At 38.7% G+C, this 20,860-nt stretch overlaps 1 protein-coding gene across 5 annotated transcripts in view; it reads left to right on the top strand.

Annotated features, from left to right (window-relative positions):
- The window catches only part of LOC108676526 (sodium-dependent phosphate transporter 1-B), a 42,150-nt gene that overhangs the window by 6,451 nt on the left and 14,839 nt on the right, over positions 1-20,860 (top strand). For 2 of the 5 annotated variants that reach the window (XM_018164609.2, XM_018164608.2), the window contains exons 1-3: positions 10,747-11,402; positions 15,798-15,896; positions 20,657-20,800. In XM_018164609.2, the coding sequence (XP_018020098.1) occupies positions 11,078-11,402; positions 15,798-15,896; positions 20,657-20,800 (568 nt within the window). In that variant the 5' untranslated portion in view covers positions 10,747-11,077. Of the gene's footprint in view, positions 1-2,939; positions 3,055-5,889; positions 5,975-6,198; positions 6,283-10,746; positions 11,403-13,483; positions 14,390-15,797; positions 15,897-20,656; positions 20,801-20,860 lie in introns of those variants that run through there. The other 3 variants (XM_018164610.2, XM_047881814.1, XM_018164611.2) reach the window with 3 other exon arrangements.

Here is a 20,860-nt window from a genome sequence, read left to right as displayed (position 1 = left end):
ATTAGAGGAGTTCATGGCTATTGAAGGATATAATGATTGGAAAAGAACACATTCAGTATCCCTATTGAAATTAAAACCGGATTTAACTGGGCACAGTTGAAGCTTAAAGTTGAATACGAATACTTGACTATCTCAAAATATATATTTTTTCATCCGTTACTAATTTTTAGGTCCATGAAGCCGCGCGACTTGACGTTCCCTATTGTTTGTCCAAATCGTACAATCTTCTGTTCACGGCAGTTAGTTAGGAATTCTCCCGCGGATATGCCAAGCTCACAGCTCTACCCTGCAATCTACCTCTTTTGGCCTCGCTAAGGAACGCCTTGTAATTTAGGATAATAGAGGAGCGTCTTTGGCTTCCACCAATTCGGGTTCTTGGGCTACTCGCGAACAATGCAAAAACGCGCGATAGCTTAGACCATGGTTGAATTAATACATAATTCAACCATGGCTCAGACAGGCTCCTATCCGCCCGAAGGCAACCTCTACATCAGAGTTCTTACATAATACTTGGCTTACTTGAAGTGGGTCAGTGGGGTTCCCTCTAAGCTAAATGTAATAATTCCACTCTTGTACCGATAAGCTGTGAAGCAAATTCTGTGCTGTTTTCTCTTTATTTGTGCCGATGAGCTGTGTAGCAAATTCTGTGTTGTTTTCTCTTTATGCGAGACGAGCTGGTTAGCTTGGCATTTTGCCGAATCCCTGAAATTTATGAATCGCGTTATTACAAATCATATTAACCAGAATACAGTTAAAATGAACATATAGATCAATCAAAATTCTCTTTCTATCCATCCTTTATAACTGAACTCCCGTTTAACTTCTTCTTAATCTCTAACTAAATAGTTTCTTTATTATAAATAACATTAACTCCGAAAAAGTAATCATATTTATTTTTCTTAATCTAGCTCCATCATACTTTCCATGTCTTGTATTTATACCCCTAAAAACAACAATGTATTACACGGTAATATCCCATCTCGAAAAGTATCATGGATAGTCACTCGAACAACCTTAATATTGTTACAGCGTCATGCTTCAAAATCACACGCAAATTAAGACAAATATCTTTGGGATTATTCAAGTTTACATCGTTAAGCTCATGTGGTAATAACAATGTGACCTTGTTAACATACGCAATGGTTCACTGAGAGGGATAAAGAAAATCGCAGAAAATTAATTTTCAACTGATTTTTATACCTTTGCTCAAAATTTTTAAGCTCGCATTATTATAGGGTCGAAGTCAATACATAGATGCACTCTCAGCGTCTGATTTACTGATTATATTAACAAATGTAATTACGGAACTGCCTATTTCTTTTGATGTTTTTTAGAACGATTCCAGTAATTTCGCGTGGCAGCTCATTCATGTTCGAGGATACCTGATTATCTTTCCTGAACGATGAAAAGAAATGGCTTAAACTGCTATTATTTGTGTTTTAGCCACGTCGCTGCTTGTATTGCCTTCTGCCAATTTTTTGTATTGCATTTAAATTCCACTGGGCCAATTCGTCACGCCAGCAGGTGAGCTCGTTTGCCTTGGTTTCTTTTCAAACTGGCAATACGTCGTCCTCGGACGAGGACACGTGAGCTGTCATTCGCCAACTCGTGATTTTTGCGACGAAAATAAAAGCCTTTTGATGTTTTATTCAACATTTATTGATTATTCGCTTCCTTATATATCCCAGGAAGCAACAATGATCTATTCGACGGAGCAACTAAAGTTATGTTTGCTGCTCCTCAATTAGTTCATCTTATGGCATAGTTACGTTCGATACACTATCATTGGGTGTTTATCATAATATTACGTGTCAATTGGAAATTCGAAAAATTGCACTGATATAGCCATAATAGTTTTTAAAGTTTCAGACTTAAAAAAAAATTTACATTTTATAGCAAAATTTCAAATGCTTCACGAGTCTTAAATGATTTGCAGTCATAACTTTTGTCGAGATGGTGGTGACCTTGGCTGGCTACCATTGGCAATATTTGACATTTTCTTCGATTTTTTTCTCATCAATTGCGTCTATGGTTATGTGCAATCGGTATACGCTGCATGTGTTCCGTAGGATTGTCATTCATGTCGTGACTTCGTTCAAAATGTCAGAAAAGCTTGAAAAAAAAAATCAATATCGAGTATAGTCTCAGTATACGGCATTCCTCGAGCAGTCGAGCTTAATTAACTTATCAGTTCTCACAATGTCTGTGGCTGATCCGATTATTGGGCTGCTGAAGGCAACGCTATCTCAACCCTGCTCTAGAGGTTGTCATTCCTGAACAACATATATAAAAAAATCATTAATATATTTTTTAAACACGTGTTTGAATGGAAGTTTAATTTGTACTCGAATCACATTCACAAGCACCATGTTGGCAATCGTATTAATTACAAACCAATCCATCGACTACCATTTTTTCGTTTGATAAAGAAAAGTTTGCTTTGTTCTCGGTTTAATATGATTATTATAAAAATTTATTGTTGTCATGTCTTTATTCTAATAACCTTGTACTAAGCTGCGAGTTTGAACGCGTTCAAGAACAGACTAGAAACTAGAAAATGCTATGGAGAAATATATGTTCAGTCTTAAAATTCCTTGCAGCAGATGATATCGAACCTGATGGAAGTTTAGTAGCTATTTCAAACTATCGTCAGTTTTTAAAAGATCAGGTCAAAGGACCTGTTTTTAGATCTCCTGTGGACAAGTCACGAAAAGTACAAGAATCGGCGACAGGCCACATCAGGCCTATTCTTCGGGGCCGACATCACTATGATATGATAATTGATAGTCAACTTGCCTGCTGACAATCCCCAGCCCCGAAATGCACCCTGTTCTTCTCGGGGTAGGGTGGGGGTAGCGTTGAGCTGCATGCAGAGGTGTCTCTTGCTTTGACGAATCATCGCTTTCTTTTTTTTATCCGGCGTGGCTTATAGCGACGGCAGCTGCTGCAAGTGTTTCAGTCGGTTGGCGTTGGCCGTACAGTAAACTGACGATATCTCAGGCGCGCGTACTCCATATATCAGCCGGTTTCCGCTCGCGTAATCTCTTTTTGCCGGTGAGTTCGGCAGTTGCACGTGCATGCCAAGCAGCACACCACATGCAGTGTTATTTTTTCATTTATTTAGGTGTCTTAGTGTGAGGTTTTAATGCAGTTACGGTTTTTTATTTTGTTTATCTTTTCACGAATCCGCTACATGTTGCGATTAACGTCTTCATGTCCAGCAAACTAGGTTCTGTCTTGCCTTGATTCGAGAGCCGTCAGGCGCGCATTGAACGAAACGACTATAGCACTTGAGTCAGTTGAGTGAATGAAAGGTGATTTTAGTTTCCATACTGTTAGTCGAGAATTGGTGGCTCTCTACTCGCTAGTATAACGTTGCCGATCGTTCATCATCTTATCAGATACATGATATTATCTATCTAACTTGCCCGCTAGCTGCATTGTGCACTAAAGTGTATTTTTATTTACCGATTATATTAGCATTAAATTTCTAAGGCTACTGTTTTTACATGGGTTCGTAAATTTGAACCGTATCTTATCTTTCCGGGGAGTGCGCCGCAAATTACTAACACGTGACAGTGAGTGGTGACACCAAACTGCTCCTTCAAGGCTTCAACATCGTTATAGACTTGAGGTGAATGGTGTCGCGAGCTTTTGTGTCGTTGAAATTAGCAGCATTGGGAGAAAGCACCGCGATGTGTGATCGGGATTTGGGACGCAATAATCTTTGCAGAGACGAAGTCAGATCTTCATTACACTTTCATATGTTGGATCCTCAGGCGGTCAGGCCCAGCCGCCCAGGGTATATTCTAGTTCATAATATCTTCGTGACGATTTGAATTTCCTTCACTGGGAAAAAATATGTCGTATCTTAGTCATTTTACGAAAAAATCTCATTCTCTTATCGTCTTAATTTTTTATTCAACGTCCGCACCATGTTAATAGCGTGACGGAAGACCTGCAGTTTCTGAATTAGCTAGAAATATATTTTAGTGAGAATTTATATCGTTAACATTTCATTAATGATACTGTTAAGCCTATCCACTGGTAAGGATTGCCTGCTAGTGTTTCAAAATCCGGTATGAAGTGGATTTTGTGGCGGCAGCTTCTTGAGAGCGAACACGCCGTTGCCTTCCCACGTCCGGAGAGCGAAGCGGAGGCTGCCAACTTCGCTCTGTAGAACTAGCGCCAGGCTCTCGTCTTCTAACGGCTCTCGTATAATCAGCCTCGACCATTTCTTGGCAAGCAGTCGATAAGAATATCTCATTTCTAAATCGCATCTAACTTATTGTCTTCAATATTCCTTTAAAATTTTGGTTACCCAGGCGTGTCCCACTTGATGGTGGAAGACTTCAACTTGTTGCGCCTGTCGCCTGATAGCACTCGTCACTCATGAATTGGAAAATTCAAACTATTCAAATTACTAACATCCAAATGATTTTCTTCTCAATATTTACGATATATTATATTGTCTCTTCATTTGTTTCACGGTTATGAATGGTCAACCACAGCTGAACTTTTCAAAGGCCCCATGCAGTGTAACGAAAGATTAAATGTTTTGAAAATGACATTTTGTTTTTGAAATGACCTTTTCGAAGAATAGCAACCAAGCTGATGTGAAACAATTTCTTCAAGAAGGGTTGTGCGCTGCGCTTGAGGAATAAAAAATACTGGCCCAGATTGTCTAGTGAACATGTATATATACACCAAGTTATACAAACGGTCTCAAAACCTTTTTCGAGCTATTACTTTTCACTATCAATTCTCGCCATGAAAGTCGGAGTTAAGCGTGCGTTGTGCGTTAATTTATCAGGCACGTCCTAACTAGGTTATCAGCCGCACGTGCCTGACTCGCCGGAAGATACCGCCTTGCGACATCAGCTCATCTTGAGACTAATTGAACGAACTGTCCCCGCACGCACTTCTTACACATGATGTGTCTACTTAACTAACGATGAACTTTATTAACTGAATTAAATTATAAAATTATTTATCAACTATCATAGTTAATGTGATTATCACGATAAAACTAACTATTATGGCTATTTACTATTAACGTTTCAACCAGAGGATTTTGAGACCAACGTACTCAGCGGATTGTTCTGCAAGAGATATTTATTTTTTTGCACTAAAACAAATGAATGGAGAGTTTTAATTTCAGCTATGTTATGCTGAATGGAGCGATGTTTAATTAACGCTAACAATGACGATTTATTCCTCATACGATTTTATTCCTTATTCCAAGTTATCACCGCCACTAAACGGCCAATATTTGCGTAAATATCTAATTTAAGACGTTATGTTTGATTGAATTGCAATTTTTCCGATGAACGACCGGAAGAGGAAAAACAATCAAGAACATTTTCTATCGACAAACACGTCACACATGGCGCAGTGCTTTTTGACACGGCAAGTTTCTTCAATCTAGTTGAATCTACTGACCAGCCATGTTGACATTGACTTTAATATTCCGACACTTGTATTCTTCCATTATTTTCACTTGTAATTTTATAGGTGATGTGCTTAGGCCGCCGTTTAGTATAATGATTTTACTATACTACTAAGGATTTTTAGTATACTGATACATTGAATCCATCAAACAGTCATTTGTATGTTCTTTATATAGTGGCTTCTGGCGTATCAATTTGTGCTGACAGAGAGAGCTTCCTATATTATTTTTATAGCTATAGATGACATTAAATACAATATTCAGAAACCTGAGTCGTTATTACCGGTAAGAAAAGTTCTCTGAGTCTAAAGCACTCATCTCCCAGTCTCTTTCATTGATTAATGAAAGTATGTATTTCTCTTATCGATCAGCCTTATCTCAGTAGACCAAATGTATAAAGGAGACGGAGCTGTCGTCTAGCTATTAGCTAGGCTAGCGCGTTGACATCAAGAACATGCAATGACATTCAGGCGAATGAGGATTTCTTCTAAATTGCGCATCGAATAAAAAAATTCATCCTGAAAAGTGAGAGTTTTCCGATCATGACTCGGGGGAACCTATAGGAGCCAGGATAACGCATTGTTTTACCTAAGAGTATTTCATGCACTAGCCGTACTTCAATGTATTTATATATATCGTTATTCTAGTCATTTATGAAATATTTTTCAGACCCATTATTTTCTGTGGCAATTGTTCATGGATTGAAGAGAAAATTATCAATTAACCGGCAAATTTTTTTTTTTCTTCAGCTGGAATAACTCCACAGAAGTTCAGCCATAAAAAAAAAACATCGAGCAACCGCAATGGGTTCCTCAGTTCTTGCTGCTAAACACGTGAGTAAAGTGAAGTGTCACGGTTAATAACCCACGGGAAAATTTTAATGTGCTATATTATAATTAGAGCTGAAATTTACATTTTTTGTTGTTGTCGACACATGATTTTTTCGTGACAAAATTCAGTTGGAACTTAGTTTGTATTATCAATTCATGTTATTTTCATCTCGTCCATCTGTACTCCTTCATAATTTTACCACCACAAAATCAACGATCTTCCTTATCTGATCCAATCGTGATTACTCGGCTTTATTTCCTTATGTTCCGTACTCAATAGCGACAATGAAGTCCGAGCACTTCAAGTAATTCAGACTTGTGTTTTCATTACACTCATTATGAGGAAATGTTAATGGCACTTCCGTTCATTTTTTCTTCTAGCAACATTGTTCCCACTGTAATTTTTTTACTTGATTGGACGACCTTGGATAAAGGAGCCAGTTCTTAACGCTTAATTTTCTCTAATTTTTTAAGGCAGTAATAATCGAACCTTGAAGCTTGAAATACTTGTCTGAGATACATAAAAGTATTTTTTACCTTTGATTATTCCCTTAAACCTTAAACAGTCATTTAGAGTTTTAAAGTCTTTTCACGAAAAAGGGTTTTCGCTGAATTGCCTAGTGAAATATATTTTAAAAAATTTAATATGAAAAAAACATTGAAAATAGAACGCAGTTATTACTTTCGTTGCCGTCAACATTATTCCTCGGCAGGCAATCTAACTAGGAAACATCACAAATATATCTGTAGATATACATTTGCTTCTGAGCCGTTTCCATTAACCCGTTACTCCATCTGGATTTCTCTTGACCTTCAACGACCCGTTTGCAGCTATGATCGTTTAGTTATATTGTACCTAGAGCTGGGAATCTCAAGTCATAAGGCCGTGCTACAGGCGCTGCCCGTATTTCCTATGCGCGTTTTGTAGGGATGTGCTGCAAGGCGTCTAGGAGTTTACATTCAGGAGCACTCGATCACTACTGTGAACTTCCGGGGAAGTGCGTCAGACTTCACACTTTTTCTATTACTTTGGGCTCATGCACGCTGATGACACCTTTGTTAGAGAAACGAAGCCTTTTGATGAGCTTCTGCATGATCGCTTTACATGCATCCGTTCTTAAAACGGATCAGTTCATTAGGTTCTATTTGAAATTTATAACTCTGATTTTATTTCAAAACAAGAATTTTTCATGGAGCCAGCGGACATACCGGTATTTTCGCGAATTTATTAAAATCGTTACTAATTGCTTTCATTTTATAAGAATCTGAAAGAAAATAAATTAGCTTCGGCATAGTTCTAAAATTATGAAGACTATTTAGATGAGAGATAACCCTACATGTTTTTCGTTGTAGACTCGACACAAAGCACAGTTCGAGGTCTTGTAAAATAGAACATGGCACTACATTCGCCGCTTAGTGCAATCGGCTAAATTAAGGCTACACATATATAATTAACTGAAGCATCATGGTTCCTGATGTAATCTACCATCAGAAACTGTATGCTCGGTCCACAGCTATTCAAATCCTGTGCTTTTGGCATCGCTTGTACACTAGTGCGCTTACTGAGCTAGCCGTTTTTTGGCGGGAAATTTAGAGATAAATTCTTGCCTGCCACTTCGTTGTGAAGGCAGTGAGCTTGCGCCTAATCTAAGCAGTAGGAGTAGATGGCGTGGTGCTCTTCAACGGATAGAATATCTTACAACCGTCAGCATATATAATGTTCTATTTTATGAACTGCACTGACGACGTCAATGATTTCATTTTCGATACTTTTTTTGTCTTAATTGACTACGATAACAAAATTCAACGATCACTTCTATGCCTGCACTAGTTTTAACTAGTTTATTGAACAAAATTTAAACAATCACCGAACGCATCATCTATCTATAGAGCGGAAGTAGCGCCGCATTCACCTTTTATGGCCCTCTCCCATTAGGCGAAAGGGCAACGCGTGCGTGTGACGTCAAACCGCTGCTTCTGTTTTATCTTACGTTATCGGTGAACTTGCGCTGCTGTTTCTTCTAACACCTGTCATCTCTCGCGGCTCTTTCATAAATCTTTCCGTCATACCGGCCCCATTTACGACGCCTGTTGCCGAGTATTCTGTACTGACTTCACATGGTGTCAGCAACGATGCCCGTTTTGAAATATGTTAACCACTGTACTCGGCTTGAGCATGAATACATTTTCCTGCGTCTTAATCTAATTTCGAAGGTTTTTACAATTAACATTTAATTGAAAAAGTGCGAAATAAACCGTTCAAATGCGTTTCCGGGGAAATGTTCAGCAAGCAATGTGGAGTTCTTGTGTCATTTGACTTCTGACCTTTCTAGTTGATGGACGATAACTGCGCGACACGCCTCTTTTTATTAACTTTAGCTTTATATTTTACGAGCTTCCACGAATTCTTAACGAGTTTCCTCGTTTTAATCCTTGATAAGCGGCGAGTAATTATCATAATTCAAATTAAATATAAAAGTGAATAATGACTTGAAGCATAAACGTATCCACTGACTGGTTACCGCAAAACATGTATTTGTGTATGCAATATCTGTTGCAATCAATGCAATGGAATTTACCCTTGAATAGAAGTCACGATAAAAATTAATTAAAACCGTCACACATTTATTATGTGCTTATGACATTCGCAATGCTTACGATTTTTTCCGGCGTATCTATAACACTTTTTCTCCTAATATGCGGATCTATAAGTATATAACACTCTCCCATCACTTTTATCAACCTGCGCGTCTTCTACACTCTCTCGCATCACTCCCATCTGCAACGCGCTCCTGCATCCCTCCCAGCAATATGCGCATCTTCAATGCGCATGCTCAGTACTTCCGCCTGCACACGCATCTCCAATACCGTTGCTCGTCGCCTGTACCCATGCATGTGCAAAAATTTACGACTTCCGTGCAAAAAAAGTACGACTTCACATTTCACATGCAGATTTTCTGTACGTGTACAAATCTCATAGAAATAATTATTTGCCTTAATTTTCAATACGTAATAATGCATCAATACTTCCACCAACCTCTCTTATCCTGCTGCTGTTACCTCAACTTCTGCTGCAGATCGTCCGCAACTGGGGCACCGATGTTATTGTCTCGTAATTTTAAGATTTTAAGCTAACAGCGTCTATCGATGTCGCAGTATTTTAGATTATTTTTTTTGCGCGTACGAACTAACAGGGTCTACTGTAGCTTGGACCAATGATTGGAGCTAGCGTTCGCGACCAACTGTGGAGGGGGGGCTCTCGCAGCTAAGCTATAAAGACCACAGTTGGGGTAAGAGACCGCGACTATCAAGTTGTCTGTGATGGTGATCTGTGCTCTTCTGGGCAGTGTGCGCTATGGGCTGTGTTCGTAACTTGTTGCTAAGACGCATTAACACATCAGAAAGTCTCGTAAAAGTATTTCTCTCCAATGAACTTGAGACTTTTCACCCGATGTATTAATGCTATGATAAAATTGGCACCATGAAAACAAATATTACAAATGGTGAATTTAATAAAAAATCAACAAATATATCATATTAATGAAACAAATATCGAGATAATAGCGATGACCGATATAGTGGTCACATCAAATTTTATTTACATGCAACTGGTAATGGTTATTCATATTTGCAGGAAAGAAACGATTACTGAATCATAATATCTTTCCTACATCCCGATCGCTTAACTCCTGGCAGTAGAAAGCTTTTATATTATACCTTATCGTTTTATGGAGCAATTTGATAACAATCTGCCGAGATGCCCAGAGATTGCCAAGTTAAATCTAGTAAGCTAAACTCAGATGACTGTTACATTCACGGTTGGAGACAACATGTAAAGTTTAAAGGCGTTAGAATTACGGGAACTGTACTCTGTTTGAAGTTATTTATGTGGATCAGGCTTCTTTGCCTCGTATTTTGCTCACACAAGCTCCTCAGTTCAAGTCACAAAATTCTTTTAGAATGAATTATTACGAAGAAACTCAAGTTTAATAATTTTCAAATCTATTTTTTTATGTGAAGTTATTAATTCACTGAGCTTTCAGTGATAAATTAGGTAATTGTTGAATTTTCCAAATACATTTCATACCGCATATACGTATGAGACTAGTGTATATACTGCGAAACATGACTACATGAGTAAATATTACCCATGATTGAAATGCGCTAGTTTCTTTTTGCAGTCGTTGGGTGCGTTATAGAGGCTGACCACGGAAGTGCTTTTAAGCGTGTGTTAGTGCGGTGATCCAACTACAGTTATATCCGCCTTGCTCTGTTACAAGTGGCGCTATGGCGATATCCGGCAGGAAGTGTCGAATTCCGCACACGTTTCCTTATTTCAACATACTCATTATATTTAAATAAAAGTCAAGTTAAGTGAGCCATTAACATTATCACCTTAGTGGTTAAGGTCGATTCTAGCTCCTATATATTTCCGCAAAGTTCAATGATGGTCTTGCTTTCTTTCCAGATATTGCTTGTGATCTTGGCACGTATGCATGCATTCTCTGTAATTAAGTGATCTGTAGACTGCAGTTGAACTTCAAATTAATCAATCACAAACAGTTCTGTTTAGCTTCACCCGTATCATCAATGCAGTTAACGAATAGAAGTGTCGAGTAGAATTTGAAAAATATTTTATGGTGTCATTCCTGACTTTTTGTTACATTGTGCCCGAGATTTGCACGGAGAACTTTATTTAGAAATACTGTGAAATTTTCGTATTGTACTGACTTCAATTACCAAAAACCTGCTCTGCTTTTAGCACCTTAAATAATAAGTGTAGAGCACATAGGACACCATGGGTGGTGCAAAGCTCGGTATTCTTATGCTGGTGCTAGGCGTGTCATTTACTGTGGTGCCTGCGTTTGACATCACCGAAATGGTACCTACCTCAACGTTTTCTCCATTCACGACCACGACGGAACATTCGCTTTCCATATGGCACTCGCAGACACTCTGGATCATCATCGTAGGGTTTTTCCTGGCATTTACTCTGGCATTTGGCGTTGGCGCCAACGATGTGGCCAACGTGTTCGGTACCAGCGTTGGCGCTAAAGTCGTAACGTTGCGTCAGGCGTGCATCATTGCCACCTTCGCCGAAATTGCCGGAGCTGTTCTTCTCGGTGAGGTGTCCGTTCATTAGGAGTCCTTAAGTTAAGAACCGGGAATAATTCGCCGCTATCACTTGAATTGATAGTGCTGCCACATAAGGGAGGTGTTACCGCTACCTTTTTCAGGTCAGGCTAACATAATTTTTACCTGCACGGAAATTGATGTGGCTGCGGTAACGGCGAGGCATGTTTCAACTATTGGAATGGTAAGTTGGCTATTTAAGATTTATACCCACAGTGATGGGGGCAGCGTGCCTTGAACGGTACCTGAACGGTGAGTTTCTGAAATCAAGTTAGTGAGGCGGTAGTTCATCATTGACAGCCACTTTCGGTGCTCTAGCCTAGTTGAATCTGGTCGCCTTCAGATACATACAAATTATTATAAGATAATTTCCCTAGTTATTTCCATACCGTCATCTATGAATTAGATAGGCAATGAATCTTTACAATTCGCCGTTGTTTCTTAATATAAATGCGTTTTCTTTATTTTCCTGCGTGAGCGTGGTGAGGTCTACGTTGTAGTGGAAATTTTTTGCAATAACACTATCACCATAGGCTGCTTAATCACTAATTCAACATTTCTACTCACATGATGCGCTTTAAAACTAGCAACGAAAAAGTTTCAGCGCGAATTAAACGGAGTTTTTTTGTGTGCGGTGAATTTTAGACATCATGAGTCGTTTGTCCGCAGAAGCACGGGATGCTGAACCTAATCTAAGGTACCTGTGCAATGCCCTCACTAATGACCGCAAGTGAGCTTTACGTGGTGCAGCCGAAAATTGGGCACATTTTCCCATTTGTCTGTTCCCATTTCCAAAATGTGCCACAATGGGCACATTTTCCCATTTGTCTGTTCTACGGTAGATTTTGTGCAAGTAAACCAGAGCAGTCCGCTGGCACAGCAACAGCAGCGAGAAGAGCATTCCGGCGGCTGCGTGTACCCTCCAAACAATTACTTAACTTATTACCTCAGCATCGAGGACGGCAATAGTTGCGATATTCTAAAAACTTATTTGTGTCGCATCGCGGTGTTTGTTTACGATCTATTTGTCGCCCGCACGATATTTACCTTATTGTTTCTGAACCGAACGGGGCTACAGTACCTGCTGCGATGCATGGCCAATTTATGTCAACTGTTAATCAATCGATATAGGGCAACGATCTGGTCTCGCTTCAAGCTGACCTGCTGTTGAACTTTCTTCCTGAGAGAATTAATGGCAGAGGGTATTGAGCCTTACTGATCCGAGTGTTTACAGTAGACCTGCGCACGTAACTAATAGATTGATGTAGGTCACCGAAATACTGTGATTTCGAAGCACGGAGGATTTAAATTCGGCACGTGATATTCGAGAAGGTTGTAGAGGACAGCGCACCTTGCAGCGAAGTATAGGCCATTAAATTACACACGTGGCTGTTGGACGAATAAAACAGAACTACGCTCTAGCCTTCTTTCAAAGCATGGGCAATGCAAACAAATTACTCGCATATCTAACCAAATTACATAATTTGGTCGTTGAATAGATCAATGATGACTAAGCCATTGAGAAGTGAAAACGTTTTAAGTGAAAATTTTAGCTTTATTTAACTACTTATTGACTACTACCCACTAATACTCATTACTGACTAAATTAAAAAACTTGGGAAGTTGGGAATTTATCAAACCTTTTAGTTGAAAATACGAGTATGCCGTTGTGATAGGAGTATAAAAAATCAGTTGATTCTGTGGTGGTAAAAATTTTGGCTAGTCATTCTCGTCTCGTTTTGTTCTTATTAAATTTATAATGAGAAAATAAAAATTTAATCATCGATTTGCCTGCAAGGCTCACCCAACGCGGTGTGCTACTTGCATGTGTTGCTGTATCACCTTAATTGTTCTTCATGCAATCAACTCATCACATTTTCAGAGGCGCTGACAATCACTTTGTTGTCATCACGAGTCACATGTCGCTGGAAACGTGTTGAAATATATTGGGAGGTGCGCGAGCAGCTTCATGTCACCAGTAAAATAGTTTGACCGAGCATACCTTATTACTCCACAATAATTCTATGAAGTTAATTCCTATTTTAATCCTGGTTGGTTCTCTCCCTTACAGAATATCGGCGTGTCTGTCGCAATCGACAATCGCAGAAGTCGCCTGTGACAATAGCATCTTCTTATTTTTAGCATTCTTAGTTTTCCTTTTCTTCGCCAAGATTGGTTCCTCTCATGAATAAAGTCGATTCACATCTTCCAGCCTACCATGAATGCATTCATTAACTGTGTTCGGACACCGCTATCGGTCGACTTGAACCTTTTATGTTTTATTTGCTAGATCAATAAAATTGTTGCACAGTAGGCGCTTTATTGATTCTCTTTATTTCCGCTGGTCGGTTTACTTGACTTGTGCTTCGGATGTAAACAGTAATCGTTTGTGTTCAGAAAATATATCGAATTTACTTCCCAGTGAGTCCCACTGCTTATGTCACAGAAGCTACAAATGTCTTTTGTATTGTACTGCAATATTCAATTATATTTAAGCCGCGTTCAATATTTATTCTTACGCTAAAAATAAAATAAGCTGCAACTTAACAAGCGGTAACTTAACAGTTTGTTTATCGTCATTCCAATTGATCTAAGGTTATTTATTTATTGTCAATCCGTTTTTAGAGCACCTATTCTTTCAAATAATTAACTCGGCCTTAACTTCACCTCTAGACAAAAACTCAAAAAGTACATCGAGCAAACTTAAACGTACCAGCTTACATCACCATTTCTGTTACCATCATTTTTTTCGACTGTACTTTCGCTTGGACGTAAAGTTCAACAATGGATCCATTTTCTTCTGAACTTTTACCTTTCATCATCGCTGGTTTCGCTCTTGCTTTCCTTCTGGCATTCGGTGTTGGGGCAAACGATGTTGCCAACTCGTTCGGCACTTCTGTCGGCGCTCGAGTGTTGACGCTAAGAACAGCTTGCATTTTGGGCACTATTTTCGAGACCTTAGGAGCTATCCTCATAGGTGAGTCTGGTTTTTTGCCCTAGTAGTATCGTTTTAGTTCGATCACAGTGTATCATTTGGTACGCACAGTAGATCTGCTCACGGGTGTGGATGTCTTCGAGAACTCGGTGAGGTTTTCAAGCCACGTTTTCTGACATATTCAACATTGGAAGTGCTTGAACCTTTAGTATCTCCTTCGGGAGATCTACTGGTAAGCTGTGTTGAGTTGTAAGTTATTTTTAGAACTACATGCTGGATACATAATAGCTCACCCCACATTTTAATCTTTCCTGTTAGTAATTATTCTATATTTTTTAAGAGTTGTTTAATTAAATCTCGCTTTCATTTCCAAGTTAATATTTAGGAAAAAATATTCTTTCAAGATGCATCAATAATTTTTTAAATCACTTAAATTTCAGTGGAATAATAATTGAATTTCAGGAATACATTCTTTAAATTTGGGTAAACACTCTGAAATTTTTATTTCGACATCTTTAAAAAAATCACTATTAGTATAAAAATGTTTCTTCCATAAAACATTGAGACGAAATTCAGAATGTATTATGCCTTGTTAAAAATGTAAACTAATTCCTACCAATTAAATACTCCCGTAACTCTATCTCACATTTATGCTGTTCATGAACTACGTTAAAAATGATTAAATTTTTTTGGACTTCTCTTCGAACAAAACTGTCACAGAACGCGCATAATCATTCTTTAATCATCAGCCATTACGATCCATAGTTATCCTACTTTCACTTGCAGCCCAAAAAATGTCTGGATGAATAAGCCTCATTTTGCATGATCATTTCCCGGACTCTTTCTGGTGGCTGTTGGTTCCAGTTAATTCTGATTAGCTTGTTTGAACTCAAGTTAGCAAGTAATCTTTTGGTACTTCGGCAAAACTTCCCTAACGGATAATAAAACCTAGGTTCTCAGTCTTGGAGCTCAAGACAGATCAAAAGAATAGATTTCCTCCCACTGAGAGTTGCTCATAAGTGATTTCAGTTCAACAAATAAAGTAATTCTTTATTTTAACTCTGCTCTTCAGCACGCGCTGTCTACTCCATAGTTTATATTCGAAGGGTTGGTAAACTCCCAGAACGCTGGCCTCCTAATTGTCAAACTCACATGAACATTGAATTTTGAACAATTGACCTTCAGAATCTTATAAGCGTTAGACAGGTTGCATAACTAGCCGAATAAATTTCAGCTATTCTTGCTCATAGTAAACTATTCTCTAATTCAGCTCACTTTATACATTTGTATCTGGTTTCACACAGCAACTGCGATTCACTGCCGGTAATCTTGCTTGTTTTATTTAGCCTCAGGTGTGCTATCAATTGTCTTGTATAGATTAGAATTTGTTCTAGGAACAAACTGTTCTTCATTTGCCACAACACTGACTCATTTCTTTGCGTGTATACAGGATACAAAGTCTCAGACACGGTCAGGAAAGGCATACTGGACGTGGAGCTCTACAACAACACAGAGAAGGAGCTCATGCTCGGGTCTCTTGCTGCGCTTGGTGAGTCATGACCATCTAATCCTAATGTGTCTGTCAATGTTTCATTCTTAAGGGGACCTGCTACCCTAAAATTTTCAATTGTGGCGTTTTTCGGTTTTTGTGCTCATCTGAAAGCTGGAATTCTGCTCTTTCCAATGGTACCACTGCCATTGCTGTTCGCCAATATTTACGTTCATGACGTCTCTTTAAAGGGAAGCGGGTGGGAGAGTTCTTTAAGTAATTAGATATAAAGTAATTAGATGCTGAAATCTTTGAATATAGTTTCTACTTGAGTTGTGCGGCAGTCACATGCTTAGTCTCATCTTAAAGCTGACATTCTGAGCTTTCCAACGATACTACTGCGATCCATGTACGGCAATATTGACGCAGATGGCCGGGCTTTAATGGGGGGCTGGGGGTGGAGTTCCTTAACTAAATAGACCTAAGAAAATTACAGCGGCAAGACTACATATCTTGGTGTATCTGGCATCTGAGCTCAGTTACCCTCCTAACATTGTACGTAGAGGTGCGCTACAAGTTGCTGCTAGCATCCTTGAGTGGATTAAGCTACAGAAGCCTGTAGTTTGGTATCCATGCTACATTGAGTGCCTATTTCGAGGCGCACGGGACTTTGTCGAGCCGTCCTGAAAAGTTTGAAAAGTTCAACTTATTGTCACGGAAAACCTATCTCCTCCTACAGTTTTAAAGCTACAGCAATGAGAGTTATATCATTCGATTCGTAAAGACCATATCTATCGACCTAGCCATCGCTTTTTTGAATTTGTGCATGGTTCGTCTTATATATGGAGGAGAAGGGGGGAGGGGGTAAAAAAAGTGAAAAAATGAGAAAAGCGCGCATAAAAAAAAGCTATGGGGAAAATGAAAAAAGTGATGGTAGAGTTGATAGGTATGGTCTTTACGAATCTAATGATATGTGTCTCGATATTGTCGGACGATATTTGTGGGGGGAGATAGATTTTCTATAGTACCCGTTATTTGTCCGTTTTCTATGAATATCACGTTTTCTATCAATTTTTTAGAAAAATTCATAGAAGTAAAATGTTATTATTTTTACATTTTACGTATGTATGTGAAGTTTCATGATGATCGGATAATAACTAGGAGTTATAGGACACCTCCAATTTAGGGTAGCAGGTCCCCTTAACTTCTAAAAATTGTGGAAATTGTCTTACGTTCACATTTCATTATGTTATGGCAGCATTTTTAGTCATCTAATCTACTGGTTTACGTAATCACTTACCACGTTTTTCCCATTTACTTCCATTTTTTCAGACTTGTCCATGTCCGAAGTTAGTACGGAAATATCTGAAAAAATTAATGTTTGCTGAAGATTAACTGCGCTTCTTAATTGCTGAGGGTATTTTGCCTATGACGGGAATATTTTCGGTTTGCGCAAACAAATTTTCATTCAACTCAAAAGAAAAAATATATAATCGATTATTATTTTTTTCGAATTCGATTATCCCTAAACTTCAGCTTCACGCTTGAGCGGAATATAAGTTCTCTGGTCAGCGTTGAATCACGGTTTATGAAAAAATTATTTTATTCTACTTCATTTGAAGTACGGTACTCAAGTTGTAATAAATTTATTTCGATTAAGACTTTTAAAGAATGTCTTGTGCAAACCTTAATTTCTGCTTTGATCTGTTCTCTAATATATAAATAAAAAATGGGCGTTCACACGTGCTACCATTCAACTGAAGAAGTATTATTGCGTTACATTTCATGACTCATCCTCTAAAATCGGTAACGTTATATCGCATTGATCTTCGATTATAGTAGTTCAACCTGCTTATAGAAGTTCAATTAATCAACCTGCCGAAAATATTATTATGAAATTGTTTATGTTAGTATTATTATGTTATTAATATTTTTTATGCTAGTATTATTATGTTAATAATATTGTCTATGAAACTATTATTTAATGCTAGGGCCGTAAATGCCAATATTGTCTAGTCAGATCACTGCCTACTGGTAAATTTTGCTCGAGCTTTCGTTTACTCCAGCTTCCAATAGCTGCACAGCTTCCAATAGCTTGCACTACCTCTCGCATTAAGCCATGCATCTTATTTTTATACAGTGATGGCCGCAAGGTATTGTTATCATATACCTGTATGTTTTTTTTTTATATTACTAACTTTTCGTTTCACAAGCAATAAACGCCCTTATAGCTTAGTCACGATCTTGTTGGCATAGGTGCTGTGATACACGAATTGTATAGCCTGAATAACACGCGACTTCTCTATATCCTCTGTATGAAGTGGGTCTATTTGCTCATTTAACAACTAAGTCCTTGACAATGAATCGAACAAATAAATTCTTATGCGTCATTTTTATGACGCATGCTCGAAAGTTATACTTGGAAGGTAATGGTGAACGATGGTGACTTAAATTCTTTTTTTTATAACGAAAACGTGTAGAGCCTTTTATAGATATCTAGGTATCACCGACAGGATTAAAAAGTAATTTAACAGTTGGCAATCGATGTCATGGGGCCCCTCAGTGAGCACGGCGCTAACACGATCTGCCGGTTAAAACTTAGTCTAAACACTTTAATTTAGTCTAAACTCTTTACCATATCTTATGAAGATGCCGCTGGCTGTCTAGCTTGCCTGATCAGGCCGCGCAGACCTGCAGTAGGGTGGCCGAATATGGAGCAAAGCTGGTGAACAACCTTGGCGGGGAACCCCGGAGTACTCAACCTGCATCCCAATTGCTCCACGTGCCCGCCCAGCGCTGGCTATACTTACGAACCCAAGCCGTTTCCAGTTCAGTTCATTTCCCGTCATAAGAATTTAATGCTCTGTCTTTGATACATTTAGTTTTGGTCTTGTATAGACCAAAACGTTTTCAAAATTTCTGTTCCGAATTGCTGAAGCAAACAAAGATTGCTACAATCAACATTTCCGTTCTGTGGACATCTAACGAACACGCAGACGAAGTTTGCTGCGTTGCGGATTTCAAGTGGAAAAGCGCGGTTCGTGAGCAGTAAGATGCGTTGTACTCTTGAGGCGGTACATGAGATAACGTCTGAAATTAATTTATGTTGTACACTCGTTTAGTACAAATTCCAGCAACACTAAAAGCATCGAGGTTTAGCATGGTCTGTACCCGATGCCTGAAGTTGGTTGCTTTTCATTCATCTTAAAATCTTGACGACGAGGGCGCGCAGCAAGCGGGCTCTGCATGGATTGGTCCTCTGAGGCGTTATAGACCGGGCAGTCATATTCACAGGTGTTGACTATAAAACTTGGTGCAGGGCTGAAAGTCATTCGCTGCTGTTTGTCCAGCAAAGTCGAGGAAGGTCAACTTCGTAAACGCTTTGAAACTGCGCAATTGAAATCTTTGCTTTGAAATTCAATGAATCATGAAATACAGTTAATTTGTCTTTTTTTCATTGCTTGCTATTTATTACACTCTATTCTATAAATGAGCCGAAAATTTTTTAATGGGCTGAATTAGCCAGGGGTTTCCCTCCGAGTTTTTAATATTTTGCCCAATTCAACGCTTCGACGCAATATTGCCTGGTTCGTTTTGAACACTCCGAGTGGACAAAAACACTCCAATCCAAGGTTAAAGCCTTGAAAACTGGGTACGGCTACAAGTTCATTACCAAACAGACGTTATAGGCGTAGTCCTGCGAAAAATAAAGAAATATCAATTTTAAAATAGGCATCAAACTTGTACTTCATAATATGTAGAAATGAATAACAATCAGAATTTTTAAACGACAAGGATTGATGCTAGATACCAGTGTATCGATAAATTTTTCTGTATTGATGTACTGATATATTATGGTGTCAGAGAGATAATGAGCCTCCAGATAACGTGTCTGAATGTTCTGAGGCCCTAAATCAATTCGAAGGTTTGCAATTTTATTGTACTGAACTCCTTCGACATTTTATATAAAAAGTGCTACCATGGAAAGCTTGATGCTCGTTGCAGTCGTTCTTTTAACGTTATATGCTCATGTCAATTCATCCACTCAAAACCCTCGCTTGATTTGGCCAGCGGAATATAAACAACCCCGGGGCTCGGGTTGAATATTGCCCAGTCAGTCATAACTCTTGACGCGTTACTCATTACCTATGCCAAGTAATAAAGGCATTATTGGTAGTATTACTATAGTACTTGTTCGAAGGTATTAGATTTTCAATAAATTTTCAAGCGAATTTCAAGTGTTTTCTTTTTATATATAGATTCTTAGAATTGAAGGCTAGCAATTAATCTTAGTTATGAAAGTCTGCGACATATTTAACATTTCGTGCCGCGAATGCTGGTTCAACACCTATTTCTCATTTTAATTTGTAGTCTTATTTGAGTTAAATCCCTTTCCTCGTCACTACACTCTTAGTAGTACTACAGTATCAATATAATACACTATTCAAAGATTACATTGTGTCGTAAATGACGATGTTAACTTTTTCGGCTTCTGAATCATTAAATAATTTCCTTCCATCTCAAAACTTCACATCGATCATATCTCTTACCTGAATATTTTGGTGTCTTTTTAGCGCATTTTCTCATTTATGGAAAAAATGCACTGATGTGCTCGTCATGTCCGTCCGTTTTCTCATTTATGGAAAAAATGCACTGATGTGCTCGTCATGTCCGTCCGTCCGTGACCTCAAGTTTTCATCAACGAGAAAATGCGCTCTCTGTCACTCACTGCTGTGAGTACTGAGTAATATTTTTTTCAAATTGATGACATCTTTGCTATTTCCGGCTCCTGATGTTCGTTTCTCGCCCTATATGTGCAGGCGGCTCGTCCATATGGAACTTGGTAGCGACGTTCTTCTCACTGCCGATCTCCGGCACTCACACCATCGTCGGCGCTACCGTGGGCTTCTCGCTCTGTGCCAGGGGCCTCAATGGCGTCAACTGGGCTACATTCGGCAAGATTGGTGAGTATTTACCTAATACTTTGATTACATTCAAGATCTGTGTAATATGCGAGACATTGG

Source organism: Hyalella azteca, unplaced genomic scaffold (assembly GCF_000764305.2).
Source record: "Hyalella azteca isolate HAZT.00-mixed unplaced genomic scaffold, Hazt_2.0.2 contig104, whole genome shotgun sequence".
Classification (NCBI taxonomy): domain Eukaryota; kingdom Metazoa; phylum Arthropoda; class Malacostraca; order Amphipoda; family Hyalellidae; genus Hyalella; species Hyalella azteca.
Note: the sequence above shows the minus strand (reverse complement) of the source record. Positions and strands in the feature narration are given on the sequence as shown.